This window comes from Podarcis bocagei, assembly GCF_964188305.1.
Source record: "Podarcis bocagei genome assembly, chromosome: 1".
In the NCBI taxonomy this organism is placed as follows: Eukaryota; Metazoa; Chordata; class Lepidosauria; order Squamata; family Lacertidae; genus Podarcis; species Podarcis bocagei.
Window position 1 is genome coordinate 118,030,399 of NC_138125.1, and position 24,828 is coordinate 118,055,226.

A 24,828-nucleotide genomic window follows, 5' to 3' on the forward strand; every position below is an offset into this window, starting at 1 on the left:
TGTTTTATCTGTGATTTAGTATTCTGTCTGAACCATCTCTTTTTTTTAGCCACCCCACCCAGATACTACAACATTTGGGGCTCTTAGTTTGGAGGAAAAGGCGCATAAGAGAAGATAGTAAGAGATGTATAAAATTTGTACACTCATGAGGCAGTGAGAGTGCCAACCTGGATGGCTTTAAAAGAGGTTGACAAATTATCCGCCGCCGCCACCGCCATGTCCTCCAGCATATGGAGAAAGTAAAGTGTGTCATCTGTGTGGAAATAGCTATGTACAAGCTAGGTTCTGTATTACTGATTAAATGCACAACTCTTGGACAACTTAAATGCCAGTTAGATCTCCCCCACCGTGTTTATATCAAAAACCAAACAGCACTAGAGTCAAGAAAGAATCCAGGGCTCAGTGGGTGTGCTATATTCAGATCTAAAGAGAATCAGGTGTTTAATCCCTTCTATTTTTACAAATGCATTGGTAGATAAATATGTAGCAGAAATTCTAGACAACCCCAGCAGTGCCAATTTTAACATGCGGTTTTAAACAGAGTGGCAGATACTGCCACCTAATGGCTAGATCTCAATGATAATAGTATTGCATACGTACATCAGATATGTAATTGACTCGTTTATTCCAAAATTATATAGCTTTGTTACAAAAAATATTGTCAAATACATCAAAAGGCACCAAATAACAGCAAGTCTAACATTTTAAAAATACTGAACTTGCTCTATATTAATGATAAATATGGACTACATGGGAGACAGATGTAATTGGGGGTGACATTGGCAAATTTTAATGGAAACATTTATGTCATACTAAGATTCAATTCAGTTTTTATTTCTCTGTTTAACCAGAGCAAAGACAAACATGTTCGTAATCTGATATTTCAATTAAATATTTATGCCATTAATAAATAATTCATATCTTTTCATTACTGTCTTACTGTGGTGTAGTTAAGGTGAAACACATTCTTGCCTTTAGACAAAAGCCAGTGTTTCCAAATTACTCCTACAAATAGTTACTTCTAAACATAATTTACACATTTTTTAGATTTATTACAAAATGCTATTGTGAATTTTTTAACTTGGATGTGTATCTCTTAGCTATGTTACACTATGCAGTTAGAAAGAACTAACCAATAACAGAGCATATGTGGGAAGCCATTATATCAAGTTCTATTTTGCATTCCTTTAAAAACACGGAAGGAGAAAAAAGCATTTGTGGCTCCATATTTCGCAATCAAAATGCACGAGAAATTCCATGGCACAATCACACCTAAATATATGCACAGGGTTTAATCCAGGCCAAGTTGGTTGTACTTAGGTCTTCCTGACCTCAAAGTGGAAAAGTCAGGTGTGACTTAATTTCAGTGGATACTAAGTGCAAGCAACAATCTGGATCCAACCAACATGCATTTCCAAAAATTTTCATTTCACTCTCTTGTGCCAGAGGTCAAAACAAGGCACAGCATGTAGTCGTACAAACTTTTGTCCATTAAAAGAACACTCAAGACAACCATAGACAGTTTCTCTTCTGGAGCTTCCCATTCCACACAACGAACAAGGACCTTTGGGGATGTGATTGTTAAGCAAATTCACTCGTATATGGGCCCCTTCTCGGAAATAGTTTGTGGAGACATCCGTCATGCTTGCAGCTTTTTCATAGTAGTCTGTGAAAAGGTCATCTAAGTAATTGTCTGAGTGAGCAATGATATCCATTACCCTTTTGTCTGAAGGGGGAAAAAGCACACACGGACACAAAGAAGAAAGATTGCTAAATCCAATAGCACATTATCTGGTCAACCACTGACAAAAATACAAACACTTCATTCAGCCCAGAGTGGGGGATTCCACAACTGAGTCCTGTAAGCAGAAGCAAGGAGTTTCACTTGCATAATGGGGCTTTCCCTCCCTCCCCCCCATTCCCCCAAAATTGGCTCTCATGTGGAGGGGAAGAACCCCCCCCCCCTTACAGTGATGTGTGCGTTCCAACTGGCAAGCTGAAATGTCCTGATGGAATGATTGCCTTAGCATGACATTGAATTCCTCCCATAATCTAGAGTCATTGCTAAATCCTAACAAGTTCATAAATAGAATAGCATAATTTTACCTATAGAAAAAAATGTGTCATATTATTGCTGAACATCATGAAAGGTCTTTAAAGCGTAATAAGTATAATCTTACTGTACAACTGAAACAATTAAAAATTAAATTTTTAAATTAAGCAAATTCATTATTATGGTAATTATAATTAAAAATAAAAAAATATACGGTAATTAAAAAGATAATTTGAAAGATAATTTAAAAGATAATTAAAAATTGATGCACTCTGCATATTTTGAAATCTCTGCAATTATTTTAAGTGTGTGTGTGTGCAAAATACTTCTCAGTGCAGCTATAAGCATGAACTTCAGCACCAACCATAATATGAAATACTATTAAATACATTACCAATCAAATTAATTAGTGTAATGCACATAAATATCAAACCTCATACTTCGATAAAACAGATTCCTTAATTTAATTAGTGAAAATGTTCTTGATGGCTCTCTTTCAAATCCTCCTTTTGATTCTGGAGTAACACAGAGCTCTGGAAAAAAAATACATATATTTTAAGTATTCAGAAAAAGCACAATTTCACAATACAGTTTATTATTATTAATGAAAATTAGTTTTTTTAATTTTATAGAAAAGTTATATTAAATAAGGCAAAACTACAACACAAAACTGAACACAAACCAGCTGATTCAGCAAGGGTGATTTTTTTTTAGGTGGAAGCAAACTTCCAGGTACAGAATCATTTGCGTCCATTACCATCCAAATTCAGATGCAAATCTAATACAATATCCATCACCCTGCATGGTATGGATGAGGCTCTGATTTCCATCTGTCTTGCAATGCACATGTGAATGTCTGTCCAACTACTGTCCCTGGATTTGAATCTACTGGTAGATGTTACTGTGTGTGCCCTTGCAGATGTGTATACCTGTAAGGTATGGATGCAAGCCCTGAAGTGAATGAGATTGCTAACCACAAGCACACAATAAAGCATGGATATAATGTTTATAGTATTCCAGACTAAACATTCCCAATCTCAGAACAAGAAGAATGTAAAATAGTAATTGCACTAACAATTGAAAAACAGACTACTTACCAAAATTACCATCCAAGTGAATATAAAGCTCAAACACGCTAAATGCAATAGTTGTATGAGCAGGAAAGACAATAGCTTTGTCACGTCCTTTGTAATTATAGTCATCAATAATATGAAACTATTTTTAAAAAGAAAGATACAGTGTTAACATCTGTATTGGAAACATTTTGAATAAAAATGCAGATTAAGCTAAATAAGTATTGGAAATATAACACATAATATGACTTTTTTTTAACCTTAATGTCAAAGCCAGCCAGTGGAAGGCTAGTACTTCACTATGGTAGAGATGAGGATGATGATGTTCTAATGAAATTAGAACAATTTTCCCAGTTGCAAAAGATGCCCTTCAAAACTGAGAAGCAAATCAGGAAAAGAGGATCCACAAGTCTGTGCACAAAGTGAATTATAGTGCTTACAAAACTCCCACATTATCTCAGTGGATGAGTAGGGTGGCCACTTGTGCACCGATAAAAAGAGGGCACAGGTTTGCATATGCTAATTTATATGTAAAATGCAAATTTGGAAATAAATTCTATAACTTAAATAGAAATACAATGCATCTCACCATAAGTAGGGAAGACTGTGACCAGGTAACTTGTGTGCCTGCTCAGCCTGGTGTCCAGAAGCTAACTTCCCCTGTTCTCTCTTCTTTAGGTTGTTTATCTTCAAACTGGACTTGGACCAGACAACCCTTCAAATAGAGGACTGTAAAGTAGGAAGGACACATGGCCACCCTATGGAACAGGCAGGTTCATGGGGGCACAAAATGTACACACATGGAACTGCCCTGTCCACCACTGATGTAAGGACGACAGCCCAAAAAGGTGGCGGTGGGGTCAGTCTATGGGTGCATCAGAACCGCCTCACCCAGATTGGGGTGTATATCTTTAATTGGACAAGCTTCTATTTAATCTTTGGGTTAAAGATAACTTTTTCAGCCAGAAGAGAATGATCTATCTATGTTACAAACAAATCATGTGACCACCAAGACAGATTCTGCATAACTTATTTTTGGGTTTTGCATTAGTCAAATTAGAATTATTTTATTTGGGCCTTTGCTTTTTTTGATGTTTAAATCTCTTCTTCTTTAAAGATCCTCAACTTTTGGTGATAATATGATTTCTACACATAGGCAACAAACCTGTATAGAGTTAGGTGTTCTTAAACCGGCTGATAAGCATTTCACTATTCATAATTATTTAGTTAGTTAGTTATAAATTTATTTATGAGCTGTCTTTTGGCCCCTAAAGGACCCCCAAGGTAAATTACCATTTAAAAAGTTTATTCTATCTATCTATCTATCTATCTATCTATCTATCTATCTATCTATCTATCTATCATCTTTAAAGTTAAAAACATGCTTTAAAAGCATGTTTAACATGGTTAAACATGCTCACTTACCCTCATTGTGTCACCTCTCATGCCAGCATGCACGGACAGTGAACATTGCCGTGTCGTTCGAATACTCTCCATGACCACACAAAGAACCGTCCTCTTACTTTCTCGTGACTGACGAACAAGGCAGTGCTCAAAATTCATTTTTCTGCAATAAAGGGAGACATAATCCACATAGTTTCATATTTCTCCTATTTATGGCACCTAAAACCTAGAACCCATATAGCACCCACATTTTAGTGCTCATTTGTCAAGTGCAGCTTAAATAGTCAAACAATGGAAACTATAATACCAACCTACTGGTAAGTTCTCTGAGTAATGTTGGTACCTCAACCTCATGTTTAGTTACAATGCCAAAGGAAGCCTTCACTGCAAGAGAATCTGATCCAGTGATGTTGACCCCAGCGGAGTTCATAATAGGATTTCCTCGTCTACCGTTGAGCGCTACATCTGATTTATCTTCATAATTCAGTAACTGGTAGGATGAAATACCTAAGGGAAATAGGCAGCTTATTGAAGTCTGGAATTAAGTTCCTATATAATATTAATCTGAAACATGGTTTATAGAAACTGCATACCCATCAGATAATAAAACATTATAATGTGTTCAGATTCTCATCTCTTACAGCCTGAGCCTACCCATATGTACTCAACCAGTAAGTGTTCAGTGAAGAGAGAACTATTCCCAGATATGTGTGCATAGGATTGCAGCCTTAATTACTTTGTGTATTACCTCTTGTAAAACTACTTTGCTTGTTGTACTTAACAAGAGTAAGAAATAAGTAGGTATGCTAATATGATCAAGCTGCCAAGCCAACGGCTCAGGACAAGCATCTGTTAAAAATATTAACAATGATTGTCTCAGATCAAATGATTTTAAAATCCTCATCTCTTTTCCACTTAAAAGCCATCTGAAAACACTTCAAGAGATATTCAGATTATCATGCATGGACACCAGCAAATTTCAAGGAAGGAGTTCCATAGTTGGGAGCCAGCTATCTTAGTATATCTCTTGCAAAGTTTATCCCATTTGTATTCATTGGCAAATATTATTATTTATAATTCTGAGTTGAGATATAAACATTTTGACAAAACTTAGATAAAGTTTGTGAGTCTAGGCCCCACCCCCGCTTGGTGATAAAATAAGACACATGGATACGAGTATTTTAGGTTAATGGGCTAAAAAAGGCCACAACTTTATTGGTTACAAAATGTGAGTGGTATTGGCTTAGGCACTGGATCCGAACAGACTATACTTGACTCCTGCCCACTCTGCAAGGAGTCACACAAGGGTTAACAACCTGTAGGGGGAACTTGTTGATGTGGATCAACTAGAAGCTTTCCCCTAGAGTCACCGGGGGTTGTGCCATGGCCCTAGCCACCACCTGGGTATCGGATAGGAACCACAACCACCGGATTCCTTTAATGGAATACCCTTCAAGGGGAGGGGTAGGTGATGGCCACAACCTCCCCTCCTACACACAACACATTTTCCAATGCCTATCCGCCAAACCTTACAAAGTTGTGATGATTTGCTATGAGGTAGGCAAAAAAAACAAGTGGCTGGTGTCAATCTGCCAAGTGGAAAAAAAATCCTACCAGGCCCCTTGGACAACCAAGGCGAAGTCCATAGCAAGGTCAGGAGGGAGGGCAGGCAGGTGATCCGAGGAGGCCTGGAACAACAAGGGAGAGTCTGTGTGCCTGCGGCTGTTTTCAAATGTGTCTAAACTACTCCCCCCGCCAGACGGGTTGGCTGACTGACTGGAGGGCATGACAAGGGCCCAAGACTCAGTGTGGCAGGGGGGCTTGGCCATGCCCCCCTGTGAGCGCAGGAAGTGATTCCTGCTCACAACCCCTCCCCTCTGGGAAGAAGAGAGGCTTTCCAGAACAAACATGGAAACAACGGATAACATTTTAAAATTACTTGAATGCAGGCCAAGTGACCAACCCAAAACCATGCCTGACTCCTCTGGTAGGCTTAAAATATTACTATTCAAATATCCTACAAAGGGTACCGTTTTCTGCTATTACCTCTCTTTTCCTGGAATACAGAAAGAAAGAGAATCTGTCATTTAAAATATAGGTGAAGGGTTGCATTTGTGATGTCCATCCCATTACTATTATGTTCATATTCAAAACGTAATCTGCAGTGGTAGAAAATATTAATTGCTACTCATTTTACTTTGAAGAGCATTGAGCTGTTGACAACAGACATGGAAAGCAACTGAGCTGCCTTCGGTAGAACAATTACTCTAAAATAGCATCACTTCATTAATTATGTAATAACTTAAATTGTGTATAATCTCAGAATACCACTGACATTTAGAGCTAAAATAATTTGGTTGAATCCTGTTTAAATCAGTCACATTTAGGTTCTAATGAAATCAGTTGCAATCTTTTACACACTTACATACACATCCCACATCAATGGGGTTAGCTTTTGGGTAGAAATGTATAGGATTGCACTGTAAATTGTCTATCTTTCGCTGTCAGAAATTGCTTTTGCTATTTGTTTTTGTTAAAGGGCAATGTCTCCCTTAGTTTCTTGTCTGTTATGTAGGATGGCATATAACCTGCAGGATGCTCTTCTAAAAGACTGTGAGCAGCATTATACTCAAGATGTTCCCTGTGCCTACAAGGACCTAGAGAATAGATTTTAGAGAACCTTAGGCATCCCACTGCACTGCCATATTACTTCAAATTAAATAACAGCTCTAGGGAGCTACATATCACGTGTACAAAAAAGTTGTGAACAGATGTGGAAATGGTATTGTCATGCAGTGATCTCACTCCTCTGTAACAGTGGATAGCTGATATTGCATGCTATACAGTATTGGGATATTAATGCTGCAATTCTAAGCACACTTACTAGGAAGTCCTAATGAACTCAATGTGATTGGTAAATAAACAACTTTAGATCACACTGCATATAAGTGACAGATGTTATATAACACAGAACGATTACACCAAAAATATAAAGCAAAGTTGTAATGAATGCTGAAAAGTACTCAATACATTATCAGTGAAACCTCCTAAAATGTCTTCTTCAGTCTTTTACTAAATGCAAACATTAAATGCTTTTTCACAAGATGCTAGTTTATATTGTAGACATACTGTTTGATTCCTCTAAAACAGCATAAGCAGCAAAATCCATATTGTTTTGCATTTCCCCTGTTCAGTTATGTCTCTGAAAATTAGCAGATCATATTTTTATAAGCTTTCAAGAAGTTTAAAAAACAAACTTACCAGCTGAAATTTCTTTCTCTCCTTGAAGAATGTCTTTTAGGCTGAATGGCGTTGAAACAAATTTGGATCTTCTTGAAATAAGACAACTTTTCTTCTTAATAACAAGACTGAGGGGTTGATATTTATCAGCTTCACTGAGGCTACGAACAGGTACTAGTCGACCTCCATCGCCAACCTGCTTAACAAAACTTTTGGTAGCAGCAGCAAACATATTACGCAGACGCAGTAAAAAAAGAGAACTCTTATCAATTGCAGTTGTCAAACCATACAGCCATATTAAAAACCTTTTAGATTTCTATATTAAGTAATACAGGACAAACAGCTTCCTTTGCTATTATATTTAACAGGAAGGGAAGCACTAGCATTGTTTTAACCATCCAGCTTCTCCAGGGTATTATTCAAGAATTCTCTTTCATTGTCCTGCCATGTTCAAAACAATGAATAATACATTAACAAAGTAAACTGATACAGCAACATTCAGCTGTATTAGGGCAATACCTTTCTGTAGTACCAAATTAGCTTTCACATAACTTAGAAAGACTCCTGTCTTAATTCAGAATTCCCCCCCCCCTTAATCTTACAACATACAGCTGAGATCTGATTGAATGAATGTGTCTACTCAGGACTGTCTTAAGCATATGCAGCGCTGGGGTGCAAAGATCCGCCCGGCAGCGCCCCCCCCCCCCCCGGTTGCCCAGTCCCAGGCGCACAGGAGGGTGGAGCTGGCCAGTCACCTCAGCATCTTGTTGGCTCGGTCGCCCCCAAACTCGCGGTGCAGAGCCGCCCACAGCAGAAGCGCTCGCTGTGGCAAACTGACCGATGGGCGGGTTCTTCCCGACTCAATTCTTGGGCCCCGGACTCTCGGCCTGGCACCCCTGAGAGCCCGGCACCACGCACCCCTACCGCCTAGGGGTAAGACGGCCCTGTGTCTACTATAACCCCAGAGTTACATATTCTTACATACTCTGTGTCTACTATAACCCCAGAGTTACATACTTTTTCTGCTAAAGGTTGTTCAATCCAAATTGACCTCTGAAGCTTTCCACCAGTTAGTTAATTGGCATGATTTTGAATCTTTGTAGCATTACATTTTAACTCTCTCTATGTCTAGGAGATCATGAAAACCATTTATTTGGCTGAATTAAGGTGATAACTTGAATTTAATCTCATTAATTGTTATGTTCTTATTTATTTATTCCATGTATATCCTGCCTTTTTCCCTGGGCCAGAAGTGAGAACTGTCCATAGAAAATATTGGTGGAATATGAGGTTTACCATTGCTGTGATTGGGCAGCAGGTGTCCATCTCACCACTGACCCCCACCTCCATAAGCAAAAAGTACATAGAAGTGATACCTGATCCCAGAGACAGGAACAACCTCCAAGGGTATTGTCACTGACAAAATGCATGCGTGCCATACTGCCACATCTGGTTATTAATTTGGTCTTTTATGCTTTATTCTGTTAACTCACCCAATTTTACAAGCACAAAAACTTTAAAATGTAAAAAAAATGTAAATAGCTTGATTTCTTCCTGAAGATAGAACTCTTCCTTGCATCCCGAGTTCGAGTATCTTCGAAGCCCATGACACCTTTGGTAAAGGCTGTTATCCAATTGGAGCGTTCACAGGCAAGCGTTTCCCAGTTGTTGGTGTTTATACTACATTGTTTTAGATTTGCCTTGAGACAGTGTTTAAACCTTTTTTGTTGACCAGCTTTCCATTTTTAAGTCCGGAATAGAGTAGTTGCTTTGGAAGACAATAATCAGGCAGCCACACAACATGAACAGTCCAACGAAGTTGATGTTGAAGAATCATATTGCTTCTCAATATACAGTGGTACCTCTGGTTACGTACTTAATTCGTTCCGGAGGTCCGTTCTTAACCTGAAACTGGTCTTAACCTGAAGCACCACTTTAGCCAATGGGGCCTCCCGCTGCTGACATGCCGCCGCCGTGCGATTTCTGTTCTCATCCTGAAGCAAAGTTCTTAACCCGAGGTACTATTTCTGGGTTAGCGGAGTCTGTAACCTGAAGCGTATGTGACCTGAAGCGTATGTAACCCGAGGTACCACTGTATTGCTTCTCAATATACTCTGGTTGGCCTGTGTTATTTTCTCCTGCCGACAGGGGACCCACTTAATGACTCTATATGGGCTCTTGGATACCCCATAGGGAAAAGGGAGCAGTCCCGTCCCCCCCATAACAACAGGACGTCCCTATTTCCATAGGAGAAATGTTGGAGGGTATGTTAACAGGAAGCAAAGGGTTGGTTTTTTCCCCACGGACCCCCTGAGCTAGAACATGTTCACTGTGACAACTAAAGCGCCCGCGCATCGGCGGGGCCATTTCCAGGCCTCCTTGGGGGTCCCGTCCGCCGCCTCAGCGCCCCTCTTTCTCTCTCACACAGACCCACTGAAGCGAGCCGCTCTCTCGCCTCTGCGCCGCTTGCAGTCTCCCGGGCGGCTCCTCCCCTCAAACTGGCCCCCGGAACCACACGTGACACGCGAGAAGGGGCCGTGCTAAAGGGATGCTTCCCGGCCAGGAAGAGATGGAGGCGGCGGCGGTGGCGAGCAGCATGGCTCTGCCTCAGCCTGCCCCCTGCCCGGCTATCCTAAGCCAAGAAGGGGGGCTGGCGGGCACGGAGCAGCGGAACTCCCCGGTGGTGGTGGAGAAACTGAAAACCGTCAGGTGACGCGCGAGGGGTGGGGTGGGTAAGGGGCTTTCTATATGGCGGGTGGGGAGGGCGTGGAGCATTCTGGGTTACCGCCGCCCGCGCGCACGGCGCTCGGTAAGGAGGCGTGCGGGAGCAACCGTCGCCAGCGGGAAACGGCGCCCGCGTGCGCGTGGATTCGGGTTGGAACGTGGGGGGGGAGGGGTCAGAAGCACCCGCGCGCGCACCGTAGCAGGCAGTGTGAATGGCGCGAGCGTGTGTGAGGCTGCACCCAGTTACCTGGAAGCAAACCCGTGTGTGAGAGAAACAGAAACGGATGCTACACTCAGTTACCTGGAAGTAAACCCGTGTGTGTGTGTGTGTGTGTGTGTGTGTGTGTGTGTGTGTGTGTAAGAGAGAGAGAGAGAAACAGATGCTAAACTCAAGTTACCTGGAAGTAAATCCAATGTTCAGTGACACTTAGGATGATTTCCCAGGTTAGAAAGAGGGAATGCATGTATATGTCTTTATTACATGTCATGCTTTCTGAATGCTACTGGATTTCTGTCCCTGGTTCCTTTCCTCTTGTTTTTTCCTTGACCTGCCCCAAATAAAATAGTATCTTAAAAAAAACAACCCACTCCTCAATCCTAGAGCAGAATCTGCCTGTCATCTGTTGAATTTGTACACATTTTTAAATTTGCTCTTGTATGTAGGCTACAAAGGCCTGCAATATTTATAGGTGACAGTGCACAGTGGAGGGGAAGGAGTAGCTCAGAACTGGAGTAGATAAGGCATTGCTGGTCTCCGATCAGATCTCCCATTTCTTTATTTTTATGTGGAAAGCTAAAACAGGAGAGTGGGGAGTGGCATTTAGATTAGAGCCATGTTGTTGTTGGGCGGTGGGCTAACCTACATTTTATACAAAATGATTGCATAGAGATGGGCGATCTTCTCTCACAAATCTTCAACATTTCAGCACACCAAATTTGAGAGAGAGGAAAATGAAAGTGTAAGTTTTATGTTTCTTTAGATCTGCTAAAGGAAAAGAAACTGAAATTAAGAAAATAGCATTCTCCAAGGCATGTGGAGAGACCAATAATATAATCTGACAACTGGTTCTGTGCATAGCCTGTTTTGTGGAAAAAGCACCGTGGAAGAAGTGCTAGTCGCTTACACTTCGTCTTCTCCCCGCTCTAGTGCAATATCCAAAGCATGGGGTATCGCATGTCTGGTAACATGTCCTTATAACTGTCCACAGGTTACTCATTATCATGAATGCAACACAGAAGCAGGCTTCATTATCTCCAGCTTGTACCTCTGAGTTTCATAAATGAAAGATACAGCATATTTTCGAAAGCAATATTTTAACACACTGCATGTGATTTCCTTCCTTCTCAAATATTCATAAAATTTTTATTCTACTTTGTAAACAGCTTGGAGGAAATCATTACATCCAAACCGGGGAAAACACCAATTCAGATGTTACATGAATATGGCACAAAGGCTAATCTCAATCCTGTATATGACTTTGAAAAAGCTGAGGGGCAAGTGCATATGCCAGTCTTCACCTATAAAGTCACAATGGGTGACATAACTGCAACAGGTTTGTACATTTTGATAGGATTCATGAGGCAAGGTGTGGCAACTGCCTCAGGCAGCAGGGGCAGCAGATCCTGATGTAGATCTTTATTCCCCACTTTGTTCTTGATGTAGATCTTCACTTGCCCCTTCTTCCCTTGCAGGTGGTGGGGGGAGGGGGTAGCCAAAAAGTCTTGGGCCTGCTCTGGATTCATGTCTGACTTCTTAATTGCATGCAATGTGTGTTTAAAATAAACGTTTCTTCTATTTAGTTTTATACTCCCTCTGTTTCTAAGCTAGTGTGTTGGGTACCAGTATGGGTAAAGGGAGAGCATAATGTAAAGGGAGAGCATAATGTCCTTCATCCTTTTGTTCTCCTCCAACCTAGGCCTAGAACCCATCTTTCCTACCTTCATCCTAGCTTCTACCGACACTTGTAACCTTAGAAGCCCAATTAATTTCCCCCCATTTCTAACCCTACAACTTACTCTTCCCTCCCCTGCATCTAATTGCACAGCACATTATCCCTTGATCATATTCTTCGACCCCCATCATGTCCACCCAAACACAGACACCATACAGGCAGTAACCATTTTGCGCACATCCAATTGATGTGCGAACACCAAGAGCACAGAACAGGGGCAGGGTGGGCTTATGCAAGCGCCGCTGACGCATGTGGGGGCCAGGAATCAAACCCCTGAGCAAAACGGTTGCCGCCTTTTTTAAAGCGTAACTAATGCGATGTACCGTATTTTTTGCACCATAACACTCACTTTTTTCCTCCTAGAAAGTAAGGGGAAATGTCTGTGCGTGTTATGGAGGGAATGCCTATGGGTGGCGGGGGGGATCTGCTGCAGTCGTGAGCAGAGGATCCATGGCTCCCCTTCCTTCGCTCATGAGTGTAAGCGGCTCCTGTCCGGTTGGTTCCTTTAAAGCAAGCAGGCTCTCTGTCCCTCTCTCCTCCCCACTCAGCTCGCTAAACAGCAGCAAAGTTTTTAGTTTTTCAGCTCGCTAAGCCAGGGATGAGCGGGGAGGAGGGAGAAAAGCAGAGCCTGCTTCCTTTAAAGGAGCAAAGCGGGAGAGGAGCCTTCTCCCCTTATACCCCTCTTCTTTATTATTAGCAGTATCCTTCTCCACCCACCCCACGCATGCTTCTTCTCCCCTTAAACCCCTCTTCTGCATTATTAGCAGCATCCTTCTCCTTGTCCCTTGAGTGCTTTTCCTTCTCTCCCCACTTAAAACGTGGTTACAAAGCACGGATCCACATGGATCCTCAGGATTTTTGCACTGGGTCACCCCAAATTCACCATCAGATCACATAGCATGTCCATGGCTACATCTTGCACCAAAAAAATCACACACTCACTGTTGCCTGGGGCCGCAGTGGTGCAAAAACGTGGTTACAAAGCATGGATCCACATGGATCCTCAGGATTTTTGCATTGGGCTACTCTAAACTCACTGTCAGGTCACATGTCTGTGGCCACAGCATGAACCACAAAAATCATACATCCACTGTTTCATTTAGAATATTTTCTTGTTTTCCTCCTCTAAAAACTACGTGTGTGTTATGGTTGGGTGCATGTTATAGAACGAAAAATACGGTAATTTCTCTGATCTTTGGCACTGTTCCTATCACTGAGGGATTATGCATGACATGCAAACTGATCTTGTGCCACACAAGGAAGTTTGCATTTATTGTGGCCAGTAGAATGAGGATAGTGTTTGGATTAGGCCCCACAAGCTCACTTAATGAGTGTCCCACCTCACTCTAGCAAGCGTGTTTGGGAACCACTGGCCTAAATACCTTTTGTAGTCATTTGAACACAATAATTGAGATCCTGGCCACTGGAGCATCAGAATATAAATTTGGCCCATAATTTTTGTGACAGGCCTTTGGGATATTTGAATATAGCTATTGTATCACCTCTTAATCATCTTTTCTCCAAGCCAAACATACCATATTTTCTCTGCCTCTGCGCTGCTTCCATAGTTAGTACAGTTCTGACGGTAGCAATGATAAGTCTCTGCTGCTGGGAGGAAACTGCCTGCTGCAGGCCCTCTTCCTTCTTAAAACTCTGCATCTCCCCTTCAGATGTGTTTTTTATATATACCCTTGCATTTTGAGAACTTACCAGCATAAGCAGATGAATAGGAATTAGTTGCCCAACCACTATCTTAAAGATGCAATTTTCCAAAAAATATTCAGTGCTACTTCTGCTGTTAGTGATGTCTTTAGAATGGGAGTGGCAAAATATTATATAGGGCCTTCTCAGTAGTGGCACCCACCTTGTAGAATGCCCTCCTATCAAATGTCAAGGAAATAAACAATTCTCTGACTTAGAAGACATCTGAAAGCAGCCCTGTTTCGGGAAGTTTTTAATGTTTGATCTTTTATCGTGTTTTTAATATTCTCTTGGGAGCTGCCCAGAGTGGCTGGGGAAACCCAGCCAGATAGGCGGGGTATAAATAATAAATTATCATCATCACCATTTAGAAACAAGCCACACACACACCCCCATTGTGCTTGCTTCCACTGGCAAGATACAGTAAAACAGGCCATCTTGCCTTTCGGGAAAAAGTGTCCAAACAGGTCTGTACACTCTTCATGTTATGAAACAGAAAATGGATATTTCAGAATGAAACATTCAGGCTGCTAGATTTTCATAGCTTACTGTTCAGAACACTCAAATATTTTTGTCTTTATTAATTCAGGAGAGGGTCCAAGCAAGAAAATTGCAAAACACAAAGCTGCAGAAGCTGCCCTGAACATTTTGAAAGGCAATTCAAATATTTGGTGAGTTGGTTTTGATCATTGTGACATAGTATTATTGCCGAATGGGACCTGCTGGAAAATTTTGGAAGAGAGCTTTAGAAATATTTTAAAAATGAAGGCTATGATGCTTAACATACTTGATTTGGAGATAGGTTTATAAAAAAGCAGTGGGAAATGGGGCCAAATTATGTGACCGCATCTAAGATGGATAGTTACTTCACTGTTTAATATCCACGTGGTAAAGTAGTATTTTAACAATGCTGTTACATTGTTGTTCATTTCCTGAAAACCTCTTTTCGTGTATTTTTGTGGAAGTGATAAAATGGCAGTTTTTAGCATATTGTGTCACAATTTCTGTCGCCTTTCATGTAACTGTAAGTTAGTTATGACTCTGTAAGAGTATGAAAGGTTTTCTGTTTCTTTATTTAACAAGCTGTGGTGTCATAAGTCAGACCTGTTTTCAATCTTTGTTAGTCTCGTGTACAAACTTGTAAATGTTATCAGTACAAAAAGATAGTCAATTGTTGTCCTGAGCTCCTTTGAGAAGAAAGGTGGGAGAAAAAGTTAATAAATAAATGGAATAATTTTTTCTACTTTTTCATTTGACCTTTCAATCTTACTTTTTATTTTTGTTTAATTTACAGCATGTATCATGCTTTTCCTTCCCTAGGGAAGCACCAGGCTGCTAACAGCTTCAAAATTCAGTTAATGTAAGCTATGGGAAAATATAACGAAACGTAGAACAGCCTTATCGCCAAAAGACAATCTATGAATATTTTAATAAAACAGATCAGTACAGTGGACCCTCCGGATACGAATTAAACTTGTTCTGGGGGTCCGTCCGCAACGCAAAAAGTCCATAGTCAGAGGTGCCGATTCTGCACATGTGCGTGGCGCTATTGAGCGTTTCCATGCGCAGAGCGCTTGTGCGCATGCACGCGCACCAAGACCCCGAAGTACACACTTCCAGGTTTGCCGCATTAATAACCCAAAAGTTATGTATCCAGAGCGGTACATAACTAGAGGGTCCACTGTAATTATTAATATAAAGATAAGTCAAAGCCTGGCATGCTCTGGTCCATGGGGTCACAAAGAGTCGGACACAGCTAAGCGACTAAACAACAACAAAGTCAAAGCCACATTCAGGTTAGAGCAGTATCAACAGTACGGTTAAATCTTTAACAAAGGTCTTCATAGATCATAGAATCATAGAGTTGGAAGGGATCACGATCATCTAGTCCAACCCCCTACAATTCAGGAATCTTTTGTGCAATGTGGGGCTCGAACCCACAGCCCTGAGATTTAAGAGTCTTGTGCTCTACCCACTGAGCTATCCCTTCCTTCTGGCCTTATTTATAGAATCATAGTGTTTTCTTGAAGAAGATTGGTTTTGTAGTTTCCTGCCTTATTCCATGACAAATTTTGGCAAAATGAAATATTCAGGTAACTGTGGTTATAGTAGATGTCAGTCGCTTCCATGCTGCTTTTGAAACTGCTAGGCTTGGCTTCAAAGTGCCTTGCATGAGTACAAAGGCACTTCTGATTGCACGAGGCGTCCCTGCCAAATTCTTCTGATTTCCCCACCCCACAGCACGGCCCATCCATGCCCTGTCCCATGCTGTTCTGGAGGGTTCCCTCATCCCTCAATGGCAATTTTTGAGAGTACATTATGAGACTTATGTCTGGGGAGGAGCGGTGAAAAGCTCCTTCTTGCCAGTGGAATTCTGCCTGCTTTTTCCTGGATCCAGACCCTTGAACTTAAAAAGCAGCCTGGGAAGGAAGCACAGGAAACTGCCTGTGGGGAACAAAATCCTCCACGTATGCAAACATAGACACAACTCAACATAGAAAAGCATGTCAGCTTTCTTTACTTTAAACATCTTGAAGAGGTAGTCTTAATGAGGCAGTCTCATATTAAAATGTAGAATGTGCTTAGGACTGATTCCTGATTTGTTAGCGAAATGATGCCTGAAACTCCCAGTTTTCAAGTTAACTATGTTTCTTTTAGCATTTCTATGCCAGACCACTTAATCCCTGAACATCTCGATCAAGCACCAAATCAGTCCAATCCTATTGGATCATTGCAGGTGAGTTGCAATGACATTTAAAATATACCATATTCAGAAGTTCTTTGTCTTTATTTAAATTTTTTTTTAAAAAAAAAAATATTTATTATTATTATTACTATTATTTCAACTTATATACCACCCTATACCCGGAGGTCTCAGGGCATTACACAACATATAAAATCAAACTGAAAGCGGTAACCCAATAACCCCCCCCCCAAAAAAAAGCCACATTCTAAAAGGGTGTTGGATGTCCATAAGATCAACCAAAGGCGATTAAGAAGGAACGTTTTTGCCTGGCACCTAAAGGTGTATAATGAAGGCACCAGGTGAACTTCCCTGGGGAGAGCATTCCACAGACGGGGAGCCACTGCAGAAAAGGCCCCGTTCTCATGTTGCCATCCTCCACACACCTCATGGAGGGGGCACACGAAGAAGGGCCTCAGAAGATGATATCGGGGTCTGGGTAGTTTCATACGGAAAGAGGCGGTCCTTTATATACCTTTTGGTTTTTTAGAGGTTAAAGTCGTTCTACACTAAGTTACAAATTATATTTAGATCTTTATGTATGTAGCATCATCTTTGTTTCCTTCTTATTTTCTGATGACAGAAAGCGACACAGGCAGTCAGGAGCAGGTAGCTGAGCCGAGGAAGGAGAAGACAGTTCCTATACCCTCAGGAAAGAATGTAGAGTAAGCAACAAAAAGCAAAGCATAGTGATTACAGAATGGGCGGTGAAGAGAAAAGAAAGGATTGGTTGGTTTGTCAGGTTTTCTCATCCACACTGTGTGCAAAGCTCACAGCTCATCACTGTGATGATATATATAAGATGGAAAGCTTTTCTTTGGGCAGAGTAGTGACCAATGAAAGCAAGACTTACTCTCACGTCACTGAAATAGAATGGTTTCATTGGGCTGCTGCTCTGGCACAGTGAAACGCGCTGATCTTGGAAGTTCCCTCAGCTCTGTCCTGGATTGAGATGTAGAAGGATACATGCAGTGTAAAGCAAAATACATCAGAATTTTGCTTTCCAAGTTAACACTGAAGTAATCACGATAAATAAACCTGTTCTAAATAGACATGTGGCTGCTTTAAGGCTAGATAAAAAAGAAATGTCCTGTTACCTGTTGTTTCCCTTCTTCCCTAGGAGCTAGCTATTCAGAAGGGTTGGAGACTTCCTGAGTACTCACTGGCACAGGAGACAGGGCCACTCCATAAGAGAGAGTTTACAATGACTTGCAGAATAGAAACATTTGTAGAAACAGGTATGTGCTTATTTTTTTCTCCTCGGCACAAAATGTTGCAAAACCCGAATTTAAGCAGAGGATTCATTATCCAAAGAAATCCCACTAATGTTTCTATTTTTGATCATTTTAAAAAATTGTATTTTAAATAATTCTCTCTTGCAAGCTGCCTTGAGGACTTTATAACTTGAAAGTCAAAATAAGTGCCTTAGCAGAGCATTCCTACTTGTGGGGGTGTCTAAGGTGGAGGAGCCACCAAATCCAAAGTGTGCTGGCAGGGTGGATGGAGGGGGTGCTTTTTTCTTTCTGCCTCTCTCCCCCCCCCCAAATAAACATCAGTGCACCTGCTCCCAATGTGCCCTGGTTTTGGATTACTACTGGAGCACCAACAGCCTAATGATAGAAATTCCCATAGGGCTAAACAAGTTATTGTTTTCTCACCTACCCCAATACATGTACCTGTATGAGCACAGGTGGCAGAAGACTCCGCATGCCTTCTGTATTCTCCATTCTGCCCTCTGTTGCTGCTTAGTCAGGCTAAACAAGGTCTGGGAGGGGGAAGGAACCGCCTGTGGGCATCTGTATGTAGGTAGGCACTGCACCCATTTGGGGAAGATTTTTAATTAATAGAAGCCGCTTGGGGCAAAAAAATCCTCTTTCTGTCCCTCCTTCATCAAAACATTTTGTGGACAAACTTGAGCGCTAGTAAGCCTGGCTCAAATTTGGCCCTGCAGTCAGGTCCGCTTTCAGTATCCCCTTCTCTTTCTGCCCTCTCATCTCTGTGCCCTCTCAGGGTTCTTCTGTTGTGAGGCAGAAACTCACACTTGCCCATGGCTGGGGGGGGGGGGGAGATCCCAAGTTAATAATTAGCAGATGTAAACTTAACAGGTGGAACTATCAGAACAAAACATACGGGAGTTTCAAAAGCATGGCTGAGTTGATGGATGTGTAGTCTGTGACTCGCAGTCTAGTTTCGGTTTTCTAGCATGAATGTCTCTTAATCTGGGTTTCTCTGCTTACAGTGGTGCCCCACAAGACGAATGCCTCGCAAGACGGAAAACCCGCTAGACGAAAGGGTTTTCCGTTTTTGAGCTGCTTCGCAAGACGAATTTCCCTATGGGCTTGCTTCGCAAGACGAAAACGTCTTGCGAGTGTTCCGATTTTTTCCCGCTCCCCCCCCTTTTTCTAAGCCGCTAATAGCCTTTTAGCCGCTAAGCCTTTAATATCCGCTAAACCGCTAATAGCGCTAATCCGCTAAGCTGCTAATAGGGTTGCTTCGCAAGACGAAAAAACCGCTAGACGAAGAGACTCGCGGAACGGATTATTTTCGTCTTGCGAGGCACCACTGTATTTTAATCCTTCTTGCTTTTGTTTTCTTACAAAGGGATTGGGACTTCTAAAAAATTAGCAAAGCGAAACGCCGCCGAGAAACTACTCGATAAATTCCGTAATTTTTCTGGAGACAATATCACTATTTCTTTAGTAAGTAATTCATTTACGTTTATAGCAACTGCTTAGCTATTCAAACCTAACAATGCAATCATTTGTTTTCATTAATTGTCCAGCTCATACTAAGGCGCCATAGTAAATATACACAGGCAAGCTAGACTCCCTCCGCCCTTGCCCTGATGGTTCACCTGTTATCTTCCATGTTCTTCATCTAGGCTACAAGATCTCTGTCTTCTCCCCCACTGACTTTCTGTCTGTCTGTCTGTCTTGTTTGACTTAATAGCCTAAGGATGCAGCTTAGGAAGCGAGTTCAATTGAACTGCATGGAACCTAGTTCAGAGCAAACAGGTGTTCATTGAGCTACACAGCTGTTTCTAAAATCTAATATATTTTCAAATGCACAAAAAATGTACATCTTCCATTGCCTCTCTCTCCTCCAGAAGCTGGAAGAATACCAATTTCTATATCATTTAACTCTTGGGAGTTAAGCGTATATATGTCTTCTAAGAAATCCCAGCTATCAGCTCACTATCAAATGCAGCTATCTGCTTCACACTGATGGATGTGCCTTCCTTCAGGTGGCTTGTATTTAACAGCGAGTTTATACAGGAATGGAAACAGCCTCAGCTGCTTCATTTCTGCTCTTCAGGCTTTTGTTAATGCTGCAGTAGAACAAGCAGTAAAATGTAGCCCCTGTAGGTGAAATTGTTGACATATACAGTTCAGAGTTATGTTAAAAGTAAGAATGCTTATGGAAAACATAGGCCCCTGTAGTACAGACCAAGAGAATCTCGGAGAAGCCATATTAAAAGCAAGTTTTTAACAAGTGTGGAAATATTTGGGTAGAACAAAGTGTAATATGAGAGCTTGGTATTTGTTTAATACATATGCAAGGGGAGTGGAAGGCCCGCATTTAAAGCTGTTGGATGGTGGTTTTAAAACACAGCAAAGTCTAAATGCCCTTAATTTGTTCCAGGGAAAAGAACAAAGTGTTAATTTGGGATGTACATGGAACACCTTAAGGAACTCTTCTGGAGAAAAAATTACTTTGCTGAAAATAAGTCCGCTCAGTATTCCTAATACAGATTATGTTCATCTTCTTGGAGAACTTGCAGAAGAGCAAGGTTTTAATGCAAAATACTTGAATATAGGTATGTGGGTGACTATGGGTGAGATGCATCCTCTTTTCTTAGTATCTTTTTCCCCAACACAGGCCAGGCAGAACCAAGTTTCCAATGAAGTGTGTACCAAAAAGGGGCGGGATTTTGAAATGTCCATTTTCTTCCAGCATTAACATGAACACAGTTATCTGCAAAACATTAGTACTAACAGCAACCAGAGAACATATTTCCATCACATTTTGTCTAATAATTAAAAGATACACACAGTCTTACCACTAACATTTGGAACATTAAATTTGCTAAAAGGGTGCAGTATGTAACTGGCGGTGCTGTTTTCAGGGATATGTGTGCTAAACTTGCTGTTTATTGTTAGTGCTTTGACAAAATAATTCCCACGGGTCACAATCGAAGAACCTGAACAAGAATTTAGGGCTGTCAAGTGATGGAACTGTTTCTGGAAATAAATTCTGCATCAAAGTGTAGTTCATAAATCCAGCTGTGCTTTTGTTTCTGAATGTTTTGGAAGTCGAATGGACTTCCGGAACAAATTCTGTTCGACGTCCAAGGTATGACTGTATAGGTAATAGAGTATTTGTGTCGTGCCAGAGCAGGTTGGGAGAGATGGTTTCCTACATATTCCAGTCATATATCCTTTTATGTGACACCATCCTGATTACCGTACTTTTCCGTGTATAAGACTAGGTTTGTTTACTCAAAAATTAGGTTTAAAAAGTGGGGGCATTTTATACACTGGTAGTGGGTATGTGTGACAGATGATTGGTTGCAGCCGCGAGCTGCAGATTGTCATTGGCGATTTGTAGTGTGATTGGTGGCTGTGGCAAGGGTTTTTTTTGTATTGGCTATTGGAAATGGGTGTTTGATTGGTTGCTGCATCAAGGGCTGCGGAGGATTGGCTGCCACTGTGGCAATTGTTATTGTTATCTACTTTTGCTGTTGGTGATCGGTCAGAGGTTTGTAGCAGACGCGAGCGATTGCTAGCAAGGTGTGTGAGTGATTGCAACCGCCGGGTTAGTAATTTACTGCATTCCCCCTCAAAAAACGCTCAACAACTCCAGTCCTCCCCCCAAAAAGCTCAACAACTTTGGGCCATTTTCAGAAATTGGAGTCCCTCAAAATAGGGGGCGTGTTATACACGGAAAAGTACGGTACTTTCATTCACAATGTCGGGGAAAGAGAATTAATGTAGTTGGTGTTTTCAAAAATTAGTGGCGTGATATTCCACTAACCAGCACCTGTGCTTGTACTTTCAGAGGAGCTGAGTGTGAATGGACAATACCAGTGTCTTGCAGAACTTTCAACTAATCCAATCACAGTTTGTCACGGGACTGGAAACTCCTGGGGCAATGCCCACAATGATGCCGCTCACAATGCACTACAATATTTAAAGATCATGGCTGGACAGAAATAAGATTCAAGCAAAAGGGAAATATTTAAGGACGTATCCATCCAAGCCGAACAGTTTCCAGATCATTGAAGCTGTGTTTTTTAAAAAGTCACATCACAAAATCCATGCACCTGTATACAATTATGCATTATAATGAAACAATCAGTCACCGCAAGTATGTTATTTATCTGGAAGTCCTGATACCACCGCAGCCGCAGGTGTGGAATGAGATACAGAATTCACCTTTCCAGAATCTGATGAATGAGAATCCTTGGAGCCAAAGCCCAAAACAAACGTTGCTCTAAATGAGCAGCTGCCCCTCAAATTGCAGCCACATGTCCAATTCCTCCCATTTGCTCTATATTCTGGTTCAGAAAAACTTATGACATGACATTGCAGTGAGAAAAGAGGAATCTATGATGTCATGACATGAGGTAAGTTCTAGTGGGTGTAACGGGGAGGGGGGAGGAACTAGAAGCGTGGCTACCATTTTTTGTTGGCAATCACGTTTAGAATGAGATCTACCTTGATCGTTAGAAAATGGCTTCCTGTGGTCAGGAACAGGGCTTGCAATCTCAACATGCTCCTTTCCCTCCAAACCATCCCTATATGTTGATTTCTGTTTAACACTGCATGACTCATTTATGCTTCATTTCATGACACAAAATCCAACCGGGGGAGGGGGGGGAAGAAGTTTTAGAATGCCAGGTGTGCTCTGGTCCATGGGGTCACAAAGAGTTGGACATGACTAAACAACAACAATGAAGTATGTGTGACAGAAACGGTTCATCTTCATGATTTGTTCCGAATACAATAACTTCCATTTTTTTCCTGGTTGTCGAATTAGGGGTGGAGTTTGGCACAGAATTGTAGCACTGTTGTCTTTACTGTACTAAGTTTTAGTATCACAAAGTAGCTTTGAGCCTGCACTACATATATACTGAAGCTTACAGGCTCCTTTGTGAATACCTGTGTATATGGGATCTTAAAACCAAAGTATCTGAAATGTTCCAGTGCTTTGAAAAGCTTTATGTTATGGCCATGGGATATTATCCATTTTCCTGTGTGTGAATTTTTCTCTCATTGTGTGAACTGTGGCCTTTTTAAACCTATGGTTTGAAGATTGAATTTTTACAGAAATAATGACTCTCTTAACATCACTGCCCTTTTTCGTAAGGTAACTATAAGAATCGGTCATTCTTTAATAAATTCTTTTAAAGAATAATTCAAGTAATAAGTTTTTATGTTAATCTTAAGGCATGTATTCTGTATATTTAGAGGTGAGGCAGAGGCTGGCTATGTAAATTGGACATAGCAAATTAAGACATAGCATCTTTTCTAGAGGTGATCACAATGGCCTGCTAGCAGTTAATACACATTTTGCACATAAAGTTAACCATGCACTAGTGGATTTGAATACAAAAGCCTATATGCACATTGTTCTCGTGGGAAAGACAGTGTAATTGTGATGGTCACGTTCAGCCTGCTCTACTAGACAGTTTGCAATTTTCCTAAGGTTGGTTCTGGAGTGTAGGTGTCTCACTGAGCTGAAGCTGCTATTGAATTCAAGGTGACCTGCTTGATTCAAGTGGAACAGTTCCTTCCCTCTGCAGGCTGATTGAGCCTCCCAAGAGGCCTTCAGACCTCATTGAAACAACTGGAGAAAAGGAGGCCCTGGGTGTTTTATAGGGACTGTAACAGCTGTGCAGTCTCTGAATCTTCCTGCTAAGAATAGTTCCCATGGTGATGTGAATGCATGTGCAGGAACACCCAAGGCCTCTAAGCCTGGAGAGGTCCAGCACGTGAGATCTTTGCTCTCAAAAGGAAGAGCTGGTACAGCTGTTGCCCAAGACATGGCAATTGAAAGATTGCATTGACTATTATTATAAACTGAAAATGAGTTCTGCTCATGCAAGCAGTCACTATTGTCTTCCAAGAGTCCCTGTGTCCCACATTACACTGGCTATTCATGTTGATCATTGTGGGTGCAGTTACATGTCGATAATGCTAGCTGCCACATGCCTGCACCAGCTCTTTTTGAGAGGGAAGAATTCCATTATTGGATATTAGCACAGAGCCCCCAGCTCTGATGTGACATAATCTCTATTCAGCACATCACGATTTGTGTTAGAGCCTGCACTGCTTTACTAGGGAAGAGCCAGTGGTGGCTCAGTTACTAGGGCTGCCATACATCTGGGAATTGGGCAGGAAAATGGCGCCTTGGTGGATTTTTGGCAAATGGGTAAAATGTCCAGAAAACGTGGACATATGGCAACGGAAGTTTAAAGCTTAGATTTTGGGGGGAGATGTTCACAAAAAGCTCAACAACTTTGAGAGAGAGAAAAAACTTGTCTGGATTTTCACTTTGGGGAGTATGGCAACCCTGTCAGTTATCTATGTGAACCAGTATTCATTCAATATGCAATAAGGTGCTGTGGGAGTAAAGTAGCACTGGTTTGAAAAAGGCTAGACTTTTGATAAATTTCCTATACTTACAGAATTACCGTATTTTTCTGTGTATAAGATGCCCACATGTATAAGACGCCCCCTAATTTTGGGGACTCCAAATTAAGAAAACACCCCTCAGCACTACCCATGTACAGTGGTGCCTCACAAGACGAAATTAATTCGTTCCGCAAGTTTTTTCTTCTTGCGAGTTTTTCGTCTTGCGATGCACGGTTTCCCATAGGAATGCATTGAAAATCAATTAATGCGTTCCTAGGGAAACCGCCTTCAGACCAGGTCC

At 41.4% G+C, this 24,828-nt stretch overlaps 2 protein-coding genes across 5 annotated transcripts; one reads left to right on the forward strand and one right to left on the reverse strand.

Moving 5' to 3' along the window:
• Window positions 1-608: 608 nt before the first annotated feature.
• Window positions 609-9,387, reverse strand: PJVK (pejvakin). 4 transcript variants are annotated; one of them, XM_081182746.1, is made up of 7 exons: window positions 9,264-9,387; window positions 7,792-7,966; window positions 4,842-5,037; window positions 4,552-4,693; window positions 3,151-3,268; window positions 2,494-2,586; window positions 609-1,726 (listed from the first exon to the last, which is right to left on the reverse strand). In XM_081182746.1, exons 3-7 carry the CDS (start codon window positions 4,958-4,960, stop codon window positions 1,425-1,427), a joined length of 774 nt encoding a protein of 257 aa, XP_081038872.1. In that variant the 5' UTR covers window positions 4,961-5,037; window positions 7,792-7,966; window positions 9,264-9,387; the 3' UTR covers window positions 609-1,424. The 4 variants fall into 4 exon arrangements, with proteins under 4 accessions (XP_081038872.1, XP_081038871.1, XP_081038870.1 ...); XM_081182745.1 differs by having other exon boundaries at window positions 7,792-7,979; window positions 9,264-9,373; XM_081182744.1 differs by lacking the exon at window positions 9,264-9,387 and adding an exon at window positions 9,147-9,234 and having other exon boundaries at window positions 7,792-7,979.
• Window positions 9,388-10,092: 705 nt separating this feature from the next.
• On the forward strand, window positions 10,093-23,307 carry PRKRA (protein activator of interferon induced protein kinase EIF2AK2; the record flags this gene model as incomplete). Its single annotated transcript, XM_081181527.1, is given in 9 exon segments — window positions 10,093-10,301; window positions 10,303-10,479; window positions 11,878-12,047; window positions 14,737-14,818; window positions 16,806-16,884; window positions 18,011-18,128; window positions 19,492-19,589; window positions 20,533-20,707; window positions 21,949-23,307. Coding segments are annotated over 9 exon segments (1,266 nt in total). The 3' UTR covers window positions 22,107-23,307.
• Window positions 23,308-24,828: the final 1,521 nt, after the last annotated feature.